This window comes from Pectinophora gossypiella, chromosome 5, assembly GCF_024362695.1.
Source record: "Pectinophora gossypiella chromosome 5, ilPecGoss1.1, whole genome shotgun sequence".
NCBI lineage: Eukaryota > Metazoa > Arthropoda > Insecta > Lepidoptera > Gelechiidae > Pectinophora > Pectinophora gossypiella.
The window spans coordinates 8827914-8845626 of NC_065408.1; the positions used below are offsets into that span (position 1 = coordinate 8827914).

Sequence of the window (17713 nt, forward strand, 5' to 3'; positions counted from 1 at the left end):
AACGTACAGTGATTAAAAAAATATATACATTTGTATGTAGGTATACTATAGAACAGACCAGACGAGACAGAAAGAAAGGTAACTTACAATGAAAACAGACAGGTAAACTTACCTTAACAAAATACCTACCTATTTCTGCTTGCTGACCTACGTATCTTTTCACTTTAAAAAATATGATACGAGGATAAGATGCTTGTAAATAAAACGTACCTACTCACTTAATTGTATATTTTTCTTGCCACTACCACACCCCAGACACTTCATACTATGTTTAGTATTAATGAAGTGTTCCTCGTTTTACACAGACATTACACATTGACGTTATCGTACACGCGCATCTGTGTGTGTGACGTGTGACGCCATACCATTGAAGACTAAACTATGTTCGAGGGGTTGGGTAAATCTAGCTCAGCCTCTAGTGGGGAGCGGAGAGTTGCCGTTCTAAGTGACTAGCACCACAGAACACTACGTGGTGCTCGTCACTTAGGATAAGTCAGATAGATAATTAGTCCTATTTAGGCATAAGTCATATATTTACAATAGATTACTAATAATAATACAATTATTCCATATTTTATTAAGTAGGTACCAATCATTACAAAGTTTATAGTACGTACTATAAACTTTTTATGGAACTTTTATCTGTAAAGCACAATCTCGAATTCCATTGTCAATGACAAACTTCACATTAATAAAAATATTTATGTAAATAGTTTTATTTAATTACTATGACAACTTTTGTTATTACCCAGATGTTTTTGATTCTTTTTTTATTTTATTCATTATTATTATTTGTACTCTTGTCTGAATATCTTATACGTAATCCTTTTTGATATGCGCACTATATTAAAAGTAATAACATCCATGGTTCTTGTTCTAGAATTACTAACTAGATAAAACTCAATAATAATCGACGATAGGCTGGATACCCGCTGTAGGTACTCTCAATACTTCCTGCCACTGGTCGCATAGAAATTTCTGTGGAACAAATTTCCGCCACTTTTGTTTCTTGTGTACTTATATTTAAAATGTTTCTTGTGTGTGTGCAATAACGTATATTTGTGATTGTTTCCTGTCGCAGTACGATTCATTGATCCATCTTAGTGACTGCAATTTGTCTTCAAGTTACTTATGGTTATGTCTACCCCAATAAACATGTGCAAGTGCTTACTCACTTATCGCTATCGCATCCACAGATATTAGAAAGTGTCGCGTCTGTATCACTCTTTCTATCTAAGGATTAATATTATTAAAGGATATAAACTCGCAGGCCAACTGTGTTAATACTGGTCGACTGTGGTTGTATCACGGGTCCGTTGTTAATAAATGACAACAAATAATGATTTAGAAAAAATATTTTTATTTCAAATTTCAATAAATTAATGAAAAACATGTTGGATTTTTAATTCTAGCAACATTACCATGTAAGTCGCATAACGTGGTCAGTCTTTCTCTTAGAAGATTTAATAAAACCTAGAAACTGCAACTCTGCCACGGCGCGAGTGAAGCGCGTCCTGAAACAAAAATATGTACATATCTATATTTATGTTACGAATTACTTAATAATTTACTGTGTGACGTCATAGTATATTTCCATACAAAATCTTAACTTATTTTGACGTTTCATGAAAAGCATTTCATATCGCTTCTCCTCAGCCACAACACGTTTACGTATACCTAGATTGGTAGATCGCCAATAATGGGATTGTAGGACAAAGTTCATCATTATTATATATCTTTGAATTAATATCAGGAGTGGCTATTGGTTGTCTTGTCAATGATTTGGCTAAAAAATCTCCGCCCATCCCGGTAGACTGTAGTAGATATGTAGCATAGAACTAAAATTATTTTGACTCTTTATTTTGCACTATTCATAAGACACTGACGACTGCATCATTATAAAGCAGATAGAAGAAAAGTAAGACGAAGACGCGATGCGCAGCGTCCCATAATGCACTTTCATATAAAACGTTTAGAAGCGTCGCGACGTAAAACATACAAAAGAGACGGGGCGCGGACACGACGGCCTTTCTTCATTGCAGGGACGCGTCTCCGTCCTATGTCTCTTCCGTTTGTCTTGTGCCTAAACATAACATTTATACTGACTGCACTTCAGGGTTGTCGGAACGCTCGTCTTCATCATCGGGGCGAAGTACAGCGGCGAACGCCTGCAGCCAGTCGTACAGGTTGATGTGCTTGCCACACTCGCGGTGCAGCTTGTACGCCAGGCTCACGTCTGGCAGCGTCGCCGACATGCTGTCCGACGTCGGTAGGTGGCAGCACGAACACTGGCGGGGAAGCGTTCGTTTGGTAGAACTTTACTTTTCAAATTTCAAGAGGACCTATTCACTTTGTATACTCCTTTTTACTTAAATAACCATAAATTCAACAAAATGGAAGAATTAAATATATTTCTGTTTTAACTGTTTTAAGAGAAAATAAATAAAGTATCTGTTTTGCTCTCCGCGGAATAAGTATAAAAAACTGGATTTGATGTTTGAAATATCTCGACTCAATAATTACTTTCTTAGAATAACAAGAATGACAACTCTGGACTAATCGACATTCCAACAGACCTGTAAATAATACTGAGGGTTACTGAGCGCGGTGTGGAGCGCGCCGCGCGGGGCCCCGACGATCTGTTTCTTGACGGCGGCCACGTCTGCGAATACCAGCAGCTCGTGCAGCGGCTGCGAGCGCGGCGGCCGCAGCCCGCGAGCCAAGACCTCCGTCAGGTAGCTCACGAAACGAGAACGCACCATCTCGAACTCCGATTGAATCTTCTCCACTTTCGTTGATTGAAGCAATTTCTGGAAAAATAACATGGCGTAGTCAGAGGTACATCCATCGCAAGATGAACTAAGTACCGACACCTCACCGAGCTGGAAAAATACATGGAATATAATAAAACATTACAACCAGTCGCACTTTGGATACGACTCGTGCGTACACGTACGAACACGCAGCAACAAACCTACCTTTTCAAGTGCTATGGGGTTTGGCTTTCGCACCTCGCACGTAAACCAATGTTCGTACGAGTACGCCAAGTCAAATTCGTACGAAAACGCGTCTCAAGTGTGACCGGTCTAAAAATGTTGTTACGCGCACAAGGTAAATAGATACGTCGGTTAAGCTAGAACTTGTCGTAAAACATTTTAGTTGAATTTACTGTATCTTTAACAATTCACTGCACACCACATTTAATTTTGGTACCGTAACTAAACAATTTATCTAAATATTACAGCCGTGTGTCTTAAATAATGTCAATATGTTACCTCTTTCAACTTGTATCTGTTTCCGGGAATATTTTCTACATCATCGTCATCATCTGTATTATATTTGGTCAATACTGTAGCCTCTGTGTTGGCGTTTTCAATCTGCCTTAGAAATATCATCAGGTGCACCCTCACAGTCTTGACAAAATTTTCTCCAAGATCATCACTGGGTTTGATATTGTTGTAATTGTTCTTTGTTGGTGTTGAGCGCAGAGGTTTCACTGGAGAAACGTTTTGCAAAGAATTTATTACTTTCAAAGCATTTTTTATGCCTTCAACCATTTTCACTTGCGACTGAAACCCCAATAACAGCATACACTCTTTGAATTCGTGCGTGTCAGTTACGAGATCAATCGTACATTTGGTGTAAATTTCGCGCATCTGAAAGTCAAGGAGAGATGTAAACAAATGAATTTTCATTATAAAAATAATATTTTATAAAAGTGATGGTAATACGTACCGATTTTCCAAGCGGGTTTCTCGGTAAGTCTTTGACAAACCCTGTTAATAATCTTACACACATATAAAAACTGTATAAGTAATCATGTAGTTTGTTCATTTCTCTGTATACAAATTCTCTAAAGAAATTATCATCCTCAAATAGCTTTATTTGAGTCTGACTGTCCTGAGATTCAACATAGGGTCTGAAGGACAGCAACTGTCTAATATTTTCCAGATCTTCGGAATTTAAATTAGTGACTGCTTCTTCAATTCTGTCTCTTTCGCAACATAGTGACTTTGTGTTGTCCCCATAGTAATGTTCCATCATACAATACTGCAAAAAATATATATATATTTAATAAGAAATATTAATACTTACATACCAAAATATTGACGAAATGTTCCCCATACCTTAATGCTTTGTACAAGGCCTGTAACAGAAAAGTCATAGAACAAAAACACATCAATTAATAGTTCAAATGCTTTTCCCGACAGATGAAGTGGGCTTTGATGAGTCAAGAAGATGTCTTCCAAAACCTGAAATGAACAAACAAATTAAAATTACAAAGAGACAAGACAAAATAAATTACAATATTAAATAGCCAAAGTGTGCAGTTACATACTCTTTATTCCTTTATGTTGGCTGTAAATCATAAAAGAAGTAACCAATAAATCCATAATAGAAAGAAAAACAATGAAGAATCTATTATAACTTTTATTTCTACAGATTTGTGTTAATAAGCTATACATGTACTAGACAAACAAACATAAACAGCCTATATTTATGCCTTTTAAAATCGAAAACCTTTAACTATTGTGTCTTACGAGATCTGGGCCTTATGAGGTTAAATGTCATATTCCACTGCTGAGCATAGGCCTCCCCTTTATCAACCGGAGGGGGTGTGGAGCAATGAGAATATACAGACAACTTTGATGGGTGATTCAGACCATGATTCTGAGTTGATATCAACTGGAATTTTCTATCGCAAAAGTATGGAATTGAAAATAATTTAAAAACACAAAAAAAATATGAATTTTTCGAGAGAAAATTCCACTTTTTATTAACTCAGAATCATGGTCTGAGTCATCCCCCTCAGTATTTGGTACGATGTCACTAACACCCTGTATAAAATAAGATTTCTTATTTATACAAAACCATAGACCACTAATAATTGCTTACCTGATTCATATAAACAGGTGAGGAGTGTGAATGAAACACCTGGATTAGCAGTTTGGAAGATACATGGTATGGGAACGACTTGTGCAATGCTGACACAGATGTTGCCACCCCAAATATAAACAATATTGGAAGAGATGATACATATGAACTGGAACACAGAATTCAAAATTTGACAAGTATTTGTATACCTTTTTTTTCTTTAATTTAGTAATCTAACTTTTTATTGAAATAAAAAAAAATCAAATTCAACAATTTTGAAATATGATCATTTTATGCCATCACTATAAAAGCAAGCAAGTATAATTATATCTTATCTTGAAAATGGATAGTTTTCATAATTTCAGCTAAATAATAAAAATATATGTATATTTACCTGACAATCATAACAAAATCTTGTAGTACACTGCAGTTGAAACTTTCAAAATCTGGAATGATAATAACTAAAGATCGTTTGACACTACTGTGTTTCTTTTTCTTTGGTGATGGTGTGTTGTACTTGTTGGTGTACCACTTTTGTAATACCTTCATTGTGCATTGGTTCTTCCTCAGTCTTTTGCTTTCAAATGTGATGTTGTTGGTATCTTCATCTATAGACATGTCCTGAAATATTTATAAAATGAAATAATATATTTCAAGGCCAGACTGAACAGGCACCTTCAGGGATTGCTCACTCCATCTTAGGCCTTGTGAATTCTTTTGGGCAAATCTGGGGCCAAGAGCGAACCCATCAGATGTAAAATATATATAACCAGTGTCAAACAGTGTAACCAGTGTCAGTGTAATTTATAAATTAATAAGTACCTACATGTAATAGACACTGGTTTTTTTGATATGCAAAATCAGGAACAAAAGATTAATACATTCTATCTACAACATTTATCTTCAACAATATAGCCTTATTATTTGTATATTAGACTTGCAAAGATCTAATTAAGAGACATGGTACCCGTTGGGCCAAAAAACCCTAGAAAACCCGGAGTGAACACATGGGGAAGAGGCAGACCATCAAGACGATGGGTCAATGACATTCGGAGATATGCAGGCCACAATTGGATGCACGGAGCGCAAGACCGCTGGAAGAGGAGAAGAGGAAAGGAGGCCTACAACCAAAGCTGAATAGATGATGGGCCACAATGATGATTTTAATGAATTAGGAAACAAAAAGAACATTGGTTATATCATACCAGAGCTTCATGACCATGAATGAGCTGCCACACGACATTCTCCACTAAGTGCTTCAAGGTGGAAGCATCTTCAGAATTCACCATTGCTATGTGTGGTGTCACATCATTCCTGAAATATTATTATTTATAATAAGTTGAAGTTATTGCTAGTGTTAAGAAAGCAAGTGCATTTACTGGGTGTAAACTTGAAGTAAATAATACAATAAATGTAATAGGTACTTAATTTATCTGCTAGAATAAGAGCAAAGAAGTAATTTGGTACATCAACTATTCTTTACAATATTCAACTTTATCAGTTTGATAAAGCTTATATCATAAAAAACTGATATCATGGTTTGGAGGGTTTCTGCCCAGTTAATGGCAATAGGCTCGACTTCTTTGGGATTAAAATATAACTTGTGTGGAGCCAATGTATACTACTGCTGTATTATACACCATAGAGATTTAAGGACATTCATTTTTTACTGACACCAATATGATGAAATTTACCTAATCTTCTCAATAAGTGCAGTGAACTGAGACAGATGGTCTGGCTGGTTGACTCCAGTCAGCAGTGTGGCACTGGGGACAATACCGTTTACTTGCACAGACTCGTCATCAGTGTCGAAAGATTTCAAATAGTTGACAATATCATTGAGCAGAATGCTGTAGGTCTTGTTATGCAGCTCCTGAAAAGCAGATCAATTTCATGTTTGTTTATTGTCTTTCATGCTTCTTCGTATTAGTTAGCTATAACATACATAAAGTGACTATCACTTTTATTTGTAAAATCCATATATCAAAATGTTTACTTAAAATTATTATATGCATTGCTCCAAGGTGTTTAAGTTTGTGATGAGCATAGACAGTGCCAGTCCGCGGCTTTTAGCCACCATCTCATATTTCGGGCGATTTATATAAGTACTGTAGTAACAAACCTTTATTTCACTCTCAATAATATTCCAATTTCGTTTGTAGGTTATGTACCACTGTTGCTTTGTAAGTAACTTCTCAAATAACGGCTGCGATTTCTTCTTCGATTGGCTTTGTTTTTTATACCCATTTGGAAATAAGAATACACCCTGTAAAAGCAAAAATTAACAGATAAAAGATAATGTCAACGACATTAATTTGTATAAAATCAATGTGACTTTCATACCTTTGAAACGGAAACGGTTGACTCCATAGCTATTATTAATTTAATAAAACAATTGAAAAGCGATATGAGTTAGAAATTATCGTAAGTAATTGAGTTTGATTAGGTTATTGTTTTGTTTTCTTGCCGCTCACTTTTTGTTTGACGCCAGCTGCTTTTTTTTTTTTTTTTTGGTTTTCCCCGAAGGGTAAGGCAAAGGGAACTATGCCCATACAGCCATGTCTTACGTATTTTTTTTTCTTGATGATTAATGAAATGATGAAAGGTGATGAATGATGATGATGAAACCTAAGCCCCCACCCTCGGAGTAGACTCCTACTCCGAACCCCAAACGAATTAACTCAAAAGTCCGCATAAACTTTTGAGTTATGAAGCGGCTTCCCGGCACGAAGCGAAAATAGGCAGATACACTTTGTTCCTTGAATACTCCAATATAATAACACTCGCGAATGTCTTCCGACTAACTTAATGCGATCATTAACCACAAAACACCACTTCGTATTAATTATTTAGATTACTCAATGAAGAAAGCAACTGTCCCGTTCCCGTTTCCCGCCGAAAAGCCTGACGCCAGCTGCCACCATGACAGTCATGACATTTTTTTTTTTTTGTTTTGGTTTTCCCTCAGAACAATAACTAAAGCATAGAAGGAAGGCTAAAATAAGAATTCAGAAACTATAAACCGGCTCTCTTCTAGCTTACGACACAAACTATGAGTGAGAAAAGGACAAATGATTCGCTCTTTGCTTCATTTTTTCCGAGGTTGTCCAAACATGAAATGTCATTTGGACCTATTGGACTCATTTTAACTCGGCTAAATAAATATAACATAACATAAGAAGATTTTACTTATATTTACCGAACTATTTGTACGGTCGCGTGAACTTTGTTTACGAGTGTCTTGTGTTCAGATTGTTTTAAGTGGTAATTTAACAATATTTTTCCAAATAAATGGAAAGAAACTTTTATTTATATCAAATAATTGAGTGTCTTGACTCAGTGACATTATGTCTTGTGTGGTATGGGGCTGCAGCTCACATCCAGGAAGAAAAGAAAATAGCCAACAACTTCTGTCGTTTCATCGGTAAGTTTTTTGTAATTTTCTAGTGAAATGTGAACTGCTGAACAATTTTAGGAAAGTAATATGTTTTGCTGAATAGATTTGTAGCATAAAATATTTGAGATATCCATTATATTATACGTTTTATCGATAAATACGGAATTGATTTGAGGTTATGTTGATTGTCCATAGTGATGTACTAAAATTATCGATACTTTTAATTTTTAGATTTCCTGTAGACGATAACAAAAAGAAAGAATGGATAATTCGCATTAATAGACGAAATTGGATTCCAAATAAGTACAGCCGTATTTGCTCCAAACATTTTACTGCGGATTCATTTATGTGTGTTCCTAATTCGAAGTGGAGACGTCTTCGAGACGATGCTATTCCTACATTGAACATTAAGGATCAGACAGATGAAATGGTAATTAGGTTACATTTTTACAAAATATTATTGTTGTGAAGGAGGGGTCATTCAAAATAATCTTGATTTTTACATATTCTTTGGGATGATTCTGCAATTTTTTGCAGTATCCTCTTTTTAGTAGGGATTAACTAGTACTTAACCTATTTTAATTTATGTTGATAAAGTATTTAAATTTTCAGAATCCTGTAACTAAGGAACCTTTTGAAAAGCAATCACAACGATACTAGCTGCAGCTCCAAACTAATATAAACCAGACAATATAATCCAAAAATGGTTAGATACTTACCTATCAGAGACAGAGTCTCCTTTCATCAAGAAGAAGATAATTGCATCCTACAAAAAGAAATCTTGAAAAAAAAATTATCGACATTAATTGTAAGTAAATTTAATTTTATCGACATATTACTAAAGTGAAACCCAACACTAGGCAATGAAAAACCTGTGACAACCTACGAAATTACGAAACAATTTTTGTATATGCGTCTTTGTCTAACATTACGCCAGTTCCGTAAGATAAAGTAGAGCAGAATTATAGAGTTCTGTTGCTATTTTAGCCTTCCTTCTATGCTTTAGTTATTGTTCTGAGGGTTTTCCCCGAAGGGTAAGGCAAAGGGAACTATGCCCATACAGCCATGTCTGACGTATTTTTTTCTTGATGATTAATGAAATGATGAAAGGTGATGATGATGAAACCTAAGCCCCCACCCTCGGAGTAGACTCCTACTCCGAACCCCAAACGAATTAACTCAAAAGTCCGCATAAACTTTTGAGTTATGAAGCGGCTTCCCGGCACGAAGCGAAAATAGGCAGATACACTTTGTTTATTGAATACTCCAATATAATAACACTCGCGAATGTCTTCCGACTAACTCAATGCGATCATCAACCACAAAACACCACTTCGTATTAATTATTTAGATTACTCAATGAAGAAAGCAACTGTCCCGTTTCCGTTTCCCGCCGAAAAGCCGACAGTCATGACAGCTGTTTGTTTGTTTGACATTGACAGCGCGGCAAACCAATCAGCCAATCGCGTCCCATCCTCGGTCTAGGTCTAGGGTCTCATCAAATAGATTTGCCGATTTAAAATCGATCTTTCATCGATGTATATTGTTCTCGATTATTATCACAGTATAACGAATTAAAGAAAAATCTAGTTTTATTTTATTCAGTGACAGTCATGCTCTTAGATTTTCTAGTTATTATAGTTACTTAAAATCATCAGCATTTTTTAAATGATGAAATAATATGAATCTGGAAAAATACCGGTTTTAAAAAAAAATTATGTCTAGTCGTGTCTCATCTCATCGTATAAATATATTATGTAGTTGGTGAGGTATATGATAAAATAAAAAAGATGAGGCATATTTTGATAAGATAAACCAGTTTGGTTTCGGCATTTTAAAAATACCTAAGTTATTATAAATCTAAGAATAAAAATCATAATGACTTGGCTGTATGGACTCCGTTCCCTTTGCCTGGTATGGACACAATGTACAAAAGAAACTTATTGGCGGGAAATAATAAATAAAAAAAGCAGTAAAAGTTATTAACTAAGCATCTAATTAGACTTTAGCTGGTTCCTACGCTATGTAGAAGTTAGTAAATATTATATAGATTATTATCCTATAGGTAAGTGTTAAACAAAATTATTTGTTAGGTATTCTAAATCTTTAATAGCCATTGTCATTATTGTCATTCATGGATTTACCAACATTTTAACTAAACAAAACATTTTATTCCTAGCTAAGTAATTATGTCTGTGTGCCTTCATAACTTTGTTATTGAATCATAAATATATTTCAATACATCCTGTGGTTAACAACTATTGAAGAACTTTATACTAATAAAAAGAATAAAAAGCGAACATTGTAACAGAAACATGTTTTTATTGTCAACGCCTAATTGAAGGCAGTAACTATGTAGGTACTTCACATAATAATAGTGGCCGTTATTTTATGTACAATCGTAATTGCTAATATAAAAGAAATACACTATACTACACCAATTCAAACAAAAATAAATAATTTACTAAGTAAGTACCTACCTACCTACCTACCATCAATATTGTATTGCATAACTAATATAATTCCTAATAAATAGCTGCTTGATCTTGGAACAACATAATATTGTTATGACACAACATCAAATTGGTGAATTATAATTATATTTATGTAAGTAAGGCCAAATCCCATTGTTTAACTACTTATTGTCTGGAAATCCAGACTTTAAGAGGTTGATGTGCAATAAACTAGGTATTTATCATTTTGAGAAATATCATGTACTTAATATAAGCTTTTTACGGAACTAGATACATATAGGTAGGTATATACAATATATTTTTATTACCATTTTACATACTTAATATTTATGAGTTTTTAGTACCTATATTTTTCTGCTAGATAGGTACGTGATACGACCGACCACACAATGCTTCTTTAAAGTAATTTCACTAAATTGCTAAAGGACGTAGGTAAAAGTTCTGTGTATGGAAACTTACAAAATACGTCTTTAAATGTTAAATATTTTCTATATAAAGCACAGGTATTTTCTATTTAATTTCAAAATTGATGAATGCGTGAAGCTTGACACTACCACATGATAATACTTTAAAAATACAGTTTTCTCGAACTCTTGCACGAGCGCTACAAAAGGCCTTAGACCGTTTTTAGTGATTCATTAACAGTCAACAGTCACTTATCTCCATAATATTTATCTACCGTTGATGAATAAAAAAGTAACTGATGTGTTTACGAGGGAACTGTTAGACTGGCGCTACTAGACGCTACTTTCATTTGTCTCCTAACAATTTGTAGATCTGCCTATCCCAGACGGCATTATAGGCGTGATATCAAGTATGTAAAGAAATAAACAAAAGCGTGGGCTCCAAACATACTCTGTGATATACGTGCTACAGAATGACAACGTCAATGAAATACTACATACGGTCTTTAGGTTTAGACCAGAAACATCTATTCTCTAAGTATACGTGGCATGTCATTGTGTTGGCGATCGTGAAGGCAGCGTGGACTCCTCACAGGGCGAGTGACGTTCCTCTTCAGTGCTGAATTTGTATTCTCTCTCCGCCCCGGGGTGTTCAGGACCGGGAGGCGTCGCTCGAGGGTCGTTGGAACCGGCGGCTTCGAGAGTGGGCCCCGTGGGCCCAAAAGATATGCCATCTGCATTGTACGGTACTTCGCCCGTGCCAACGTATTCCGATGGTTGGTAGCCGTAGCTGTTTAGACTGAAACAAGGTAGGAAAAATTCAATGTATAAACAATGCTGAATGATAAATTTATAAACATTCTTTCCTTAAGTATTAACGTATTCACCTGTTAGGCCAATAAGATATGTCTTCAATGGCATGATGAGCGTACGGCGCGTACGCGTGTTGGTAGTACGGCGAGTGGTGTTGTGGCGTGGTATCGTACTGCAAGGGGTAGAGCGGCGCAGGTGCAGAAGCAGGCGCTGGGGTAGAATTGGGGGGCGCGGGGGCGTACTCTAGGGGAGCGGGATAAGCGTGCGGAGGGGTTCGATATGGGGCGGGAGAAGTATTGGGCTGAGGAGAAGTGCTGCCCTGCGCAGAGCTCCAGTAGCCACTGCTTCCGGCCCACGTGTAACTGCCACTGCCGTTAGATGCTGCTGCTGGTGTCCGCTCCGAATTACTGTAGGAAGCTGTTAGAAAACAGATGGTTTATTTTTTTCTTCTATCGCGTGGTTTATGAAGTGGATTACCAACCCCATCAATGGAGCCGCCAAAGGCCCCTAACATTACTCATGTACCTAACGACTACGTATTTGTGTCCGAAGCACGGATCATCTTAATTTCGTACAATCGGGTGATCAGCCTGCAATGTTGTGTGATCCCTAGTATGGTTAGGACATTACAGGCTGATCACCTGATTGTCCGAAAGTAGATGTGTTGCAGCAATCCGTCACTACTGCTCTCCCATCGAACTCTACAGCCATTTTAATAACAGTCATGACATAGATGTGAAGCCCTTATAATGAATGATATACATACCCGGAGGTGACAAAGTTCTAGGTCGCGACGGAGGTCTGGGCGGGTAGGGCGCCGGTCTCCGCGACGCTGAGCTGCCGCTGCCGTACAAAGACTGCGAGGCAACAAACCACCCACCAACTGGAAATAACAAAATATTCGATAAAATTAAGTTTTAAGTGGGCAGCACAGAACATTGTAGCAGTCAAAACTTTCATACAAAAACACATTTGAAAGCCATTTAGGCAAAATCAATCAAGATATGGAGAAAGTTGCTAATTGTTACACAACTCACACTGTGGGTATTGATGCGGTGAAGAACTCTGCTGTGGGTAATGAGTTCCTACGAAATCTCTTTGATAGTATCCCTCTGGTCGCTCTTTGGCGTCAAGGAACGCTTTCGCAAACGGGTTGTACTTAATCTTGAGGGAAGTGACTTCTTCGTTCTGGTATGCCGTCACAGCAATGAACTGCGTCTCGGGGAAGGGATACGTCATGATGCGACGCAAGTCCGTGCCCACTTTAACAAGGTGCACGCGGGGCTCGTACTTGTGCAAGGAGTTCAGCATTATCTACAACAAAAATGACATTAGGAAACTTCACAATATAGTCACTGCATAAAAGGATAAGTAACAACAATAAACAATTTAATAACCACCCAACATACGCAATTAGATAACTATTAACAACAACGTTAGGACACCATAGATGCATAGAGCATAAAAAGAGATGAGTAAACATAGCGCAGAGACAATAATTATTACAAATGATAGTGCGTACGGACACCCGCTAAACAGTTGGTAAAGCTACAGATTTCACACTGAGACGCCAACATATGGATCTGGATGTATCAGGTGTTTGCTTTCATATTCATTCGCACCACATACAACCGTGAGAACTGCGGGGAGCTTCGTCGAAGTAGCGGTAGCCCACAACTGTAGCGATCTAACACCTCCGGATCACGGCCTTTCTATTATCGGAAATTAGTATTCTGACGATACTGTGAACTGATTATACTGAAGCGCATCTGGATCTGTTAAATATGGAGCAGACAGTGAGATGTTTGCTTCTCTGTACCGTAAGAGACTGTGCTAATGAGAACGTAATTCTAAGACTTTAGAAGTAGACATACAAATTCAAAAAATTTTACATATTACAAAAGAAATATGTGTTTAATACCTGTCCATTTCCGTTTGTTTTGTTGGTTAGTTTAACTTTTGCGAATGATATGGGCTCCTTCATCCAGTGTGCTCCGAAGTTTGGACTCTCTGGGTGGATGTAAATTGCGTTTGAAGGAGGAACCTCAGCTTTACCACCAGGGACCTGCGACGATAAGAATGTTATATAAAAAAAGCGTTTTTCGGAATCACAGTTGCCGGAAAAGCGGGTTGGTATATTTGATGAGGATTTAAATTCAGCACCTAAGCCCTCTACAGCGGCATTTTCTTTTGTAAGTAAGTATAAGACATCCAAATCAAGAATGTCTATGGTAATGTTAGTTATCGACGAGTGTATTTTGGGAGTATGACTCAGATTTATTGCCATGTTGTTTACGTAAAAACCAATACTGTGCGCAATAGGAACTTTGTGAGTTTGTTTGTTTAGGCACTTTAGGTTCAATGACGTTTTGTATTAAAATAATGAGGTACTTGGCCAGCGCAAAGGATAACAATCTTTCACATCGTATATTAACCTAATAATATAAAGAAATGGTGTGATGTAAAAAAAATAATAGAAATATTCATGAAAATGAGTTTTTTAAACTGACTCTATCAAATACCTACACAATTAGGTTACCTATCTATAGCATAAACTGGGATACAAAGTAAGACATAAGATCATGGACTTCTCATTATGATATACGTAAGCTAAATGTCAGCGAGAAAATACGATTCTTATATTTATTTGAAATTTTGCTTACCCATTCCCCGTTGACGTATTTCCACCGATGCGAGTCTACTTGTACAAACTCCAGCAATACGGTGTACATGGCGGTGGGGTCCAGCCCACTAGCTGTCACCTTGACTACCGGGAACATTCTCCTGAAATACACAATTATAAATTATTAATATTCCATATAGTGTAGCCAACCCCACGCAACCCATATTGTTATGCAGTGTATCTTTATCTTAATAAAGCTGCAATATAGATACTGAGTTTATAAGACCATATTACGAATATTAACGAAAGTTACTCTTTACATTCAAGTCTTAATAGCTAAATGGATTTGGATAAAAACTGGCACAAACCTACGGCAATACTAGTCTACACAAAGTCTCGGGTAATGCATTTAAGAAACAAAAACCTAATGTTGGAAAAACCTAACCTTGTTTGCTTAACATTTGTGGCTCTACGTACCCAAACTCAAGGGATTATACCTACAGGCGTATTTGTATGTATGTGTGAAAAAGCACAGTAACTTATCATAACCACCGCTCCGGAATCCGTCTGCATATAAAAGACATCAACGCGCTCATCACTTATTTTATTTTTGTACAACGAGTACCTACCTATTTCTTTGTTTCCGACATTTAACAACGTAAGTAGGTACTTTGTTTAAGACCTAACTAGCGTCAAGGGTAGGGTGGGTACCGGGCGGTATCGTTTAGCCGCCCTGCGTTAATGAGTAAGGCCTACGGTGCTAATGGCTGAAACTAGCCGCCCGTCGGCGGTAGTTAGCACTGCCAATGTGCCCGTACCAGCTATACTCTGATTACTACTGATAGAATACTGTAATACCGAAAATATAGCAGATCCGTATGCAAATATAGAACATAGGCATGTTATAAGGGGGGAATTCACCTTCAAAATTATTTTATAGTCTAAAAATCTAATCTTAATTGGTTCCAGCAAATACATTTAGGTTCCTACTGAAATAGTGTTCTTCTTCTTCTGATACTTTTATCCCCTGTTGAAATGTAGGGCTGTTGGGATCTTGGTGTATTCCAGGCCATTTTTGTATTTTGTTTGTTTTTTTTTTATTTTTTTGAAAGCAGCTTTTGTCTTTTTTTAAATAGTTACAATTATTTAATTGCCATTTGATGAGTATTTTTAGCAAATAGTAAATACACATGATTTACTTTTCTCGCTAAAATAATAATCAGGTAAATAAGTATTGTTATACATTTGTCGAATTTAAATTTATTATTTTATTTCTCTACAAAAGAGAATGTATTATTTAAAAAAAAAAATACAAATATCAATAACTGACCACTAATATAAAAAACCCGAGTAGATAGGTACCTATAGCCGTTTCATGTCGAGAAAGAAATAAGTTGTTTTATTTTGTCATGATTTAAAAGGTTATTTTTCGTAAAAAGTTATCAGTTTAGAATTATAGAACACTTCTTGATTAAGATTTTATTTAACATTTTTTTATATAAAAAGTACTTAGATACTTCTTAAAAAATAAATGCGACGTTGAGACTGTTGCCGTCGGCAATTTCAGCTTCTATCTTACTCTTTGGAGTAAAACAACTGTTACTGCTTAGGTATTTTACTGTTAACTGCTCATAAAAGGATCAGAAATACTTCATTCATTAATCTACCATTTGTTACATTTGTTTGTAGGTACCTCATCTGTATTGTTAGAAATAAAAAGAGTGCTTTTTTTGTTTTGGTTTTCCCCGAAGGGTAGGCCAAAGGGAACTATGCCTTACGTAGTATTTTTTCTTGTTGATTAATGAAATGATGAAAGGTGATGACGATGAATGATGAAACCTCTTTTAACTAAAAAAAAAACAAAGGCGACTTTCCAACAGAAACTAGGTATATAACTGACTAATTTTTGACCAATAGCTATTGAATTGACTACAATCATTTCGTTATTTGTTATACAGACTTTTATTATAAATACCTAAGTAAGTAGGTTTAGTTTAAAAGTTCAATAAGTATATGAACCCATTCCCATTGTTGTAGGTATACGGGAACTATAACAGTACTCTTATCACAAATATGTTATAATTGTAAAATAACAGCTTAACAAATCAATATTGTATTCATAAGCTGCTAATTTTTACAAGTGTGTTATTTGTTGATATTAAAAGTGTCATGAATTTTAATGTTCATTCAATAATCGCGTCGTTGCACTAATATATCGCAAACTTAATTAATTGTTACTTTGACATAATATAAATTTTTCATTCAATAGGTGATAATATTTTAGATGAAGATGATTTATTTCGCGTACTTACTTATATAAATAACGCGAGAATCATGTTTTATGCTTACGCAAACTACTTACGCAAAAAATAATAAACAAAAAGGATTTTGTACTATAATATTTTATGAATTTATGTTTTTACAAATCTTGTTCGAAATATTAAAGAAATGGCCACTATTGATGTAAAGTGAATAAAGAGAAAAATAATATATTATTTATAATTTTAAATTATTAAGGTTTAATAAATAAGGTTTAATAATTAACCATATATCTAATATTTTAAACCACATTATAAAAGGTACAATTCACTTTTGAAATGAAATCTTTATTTTTACTATTTTATATTTAACACATAACATGGCATCACACATGTATCCCTGAAGATGTAGCCATAAGCGTAAGTATAGTAGATAATTAACACCCACTCTTAGGTCGTTATTTAATATAATTACTTAGTTTATTTTACTAAGTATGTATTTAATAATATTATAGAGAAAAAAAGTATTTTCTTTGCCCTGCCGTTTTGGCATAGAGAAAAATATCTTGAGTACTAATTATTTTTTCATTAGCATAACAACTTTACACATGGTGTGACGACCTCAATGCTTGGATGCTCAAGGATTGGCCGGAGATCGCGCAAAGTCGACAGGAGTGGAAAAATCAAGGGGAGGCCTTTGCCCAGCAGTGAGATCGTATAGGCTAAATAAGAAGAGTAACATAACATAACATAACAAATACTTTATTGCACAAACAGGAAAAAACAAAATACAAAACTAAAGAGAAATAGAATTAGTACAATAGAGTAAGTAAGATAACAACATTAATAACATTATGAGAAGCGTTTCA

General features: G+C 35.7%; 3 protein-coding genes across 3 annotated transcripts in view; 1 reads left to right on the forward strand and 2 right to left on the reverse strand.

The window, feature by feature from the left end:
- Positions 1-1337: 1337 nt before the first annotated feature.
- Positions 1338-7364, reverse strand: LOC126366727 (origin recognition complex subunit 3). Its single transcript, XM_050009954.1, has 12 exons — positions 7219-7364; positions 6998-7141; positions 6570-6748; positions 6081-6189; positions 5270-5496; positions 4897-5044; positions 4128-4253; positions 3736-4050; positions 3276-3656; positions 2577-2810; positions 2107-2288; positions 1338-1514 (listed from the first exon to the last, which is right to left on the reverse strand). The coding sequence occupies exons 1-12, from the start codon at positions 7243-7245 to the stop codon at positions 1418-1420; spliced, it is 2169 nt and encodes a 722-aa protein (XP_049865911.1). The 5' UTR covers positions 7246-7364; the 3' UTR covers positions 1338-1417.
- A 539-nt stretch (positions 7365-7903) lies between these two features.
- LOC126366807 (THAP domain-containing protein 2-like) lies at positions 7904-9559 on the forward strand. Its single transcript, XM_050010061.1, has 3 exons — positions 7904-8299; positions 8504-8702; positions 8885-9559. Exons 1-3 carry the CDS (start codon positions 8223-8225, stop codon positions 8930-8932), a joined length of 324 nt encoding a protein of 107 aa, XP_049866018.1. The 5' UTR covers positions 7904-8222; the 3' UTR covers positions 8933-9559.
- Positions 9560-10344: 785 nt separating this feature from the next.
- The window catches only part of LOC126366739 (T-related protein), a 30762-nt gene continuing 23393 nt past the window's right edge, over positions 10345-17713 (reverse strand). Inside the window, exons 3-8 of the mRNA XM_050009973.1 lie at positions 14627-14747; positions 13885-14028; positions 13001-13277; positions 12730-12846; positions 12038-12380; positions 10345-11949 (exon numbers count right to left, since the gene is read on the reverse strand). Of these exons, the coding sequence (XP_049865930.1) occupies positions 11703-11949; positions 12038-12380; positions 12730-12846; positions 13001-13277; positions 13885-14028; positions 14627-14747 (1249 nt within the window). The 3' untranslated portion in view covers positions 10345-11702. The remainder of the gene's footprint in view (positions 11950-12037; positions 12381-12729; positions 12847-13000; positions 13278-13884; positions 14029-14626; positions 14748-17713) is intronic.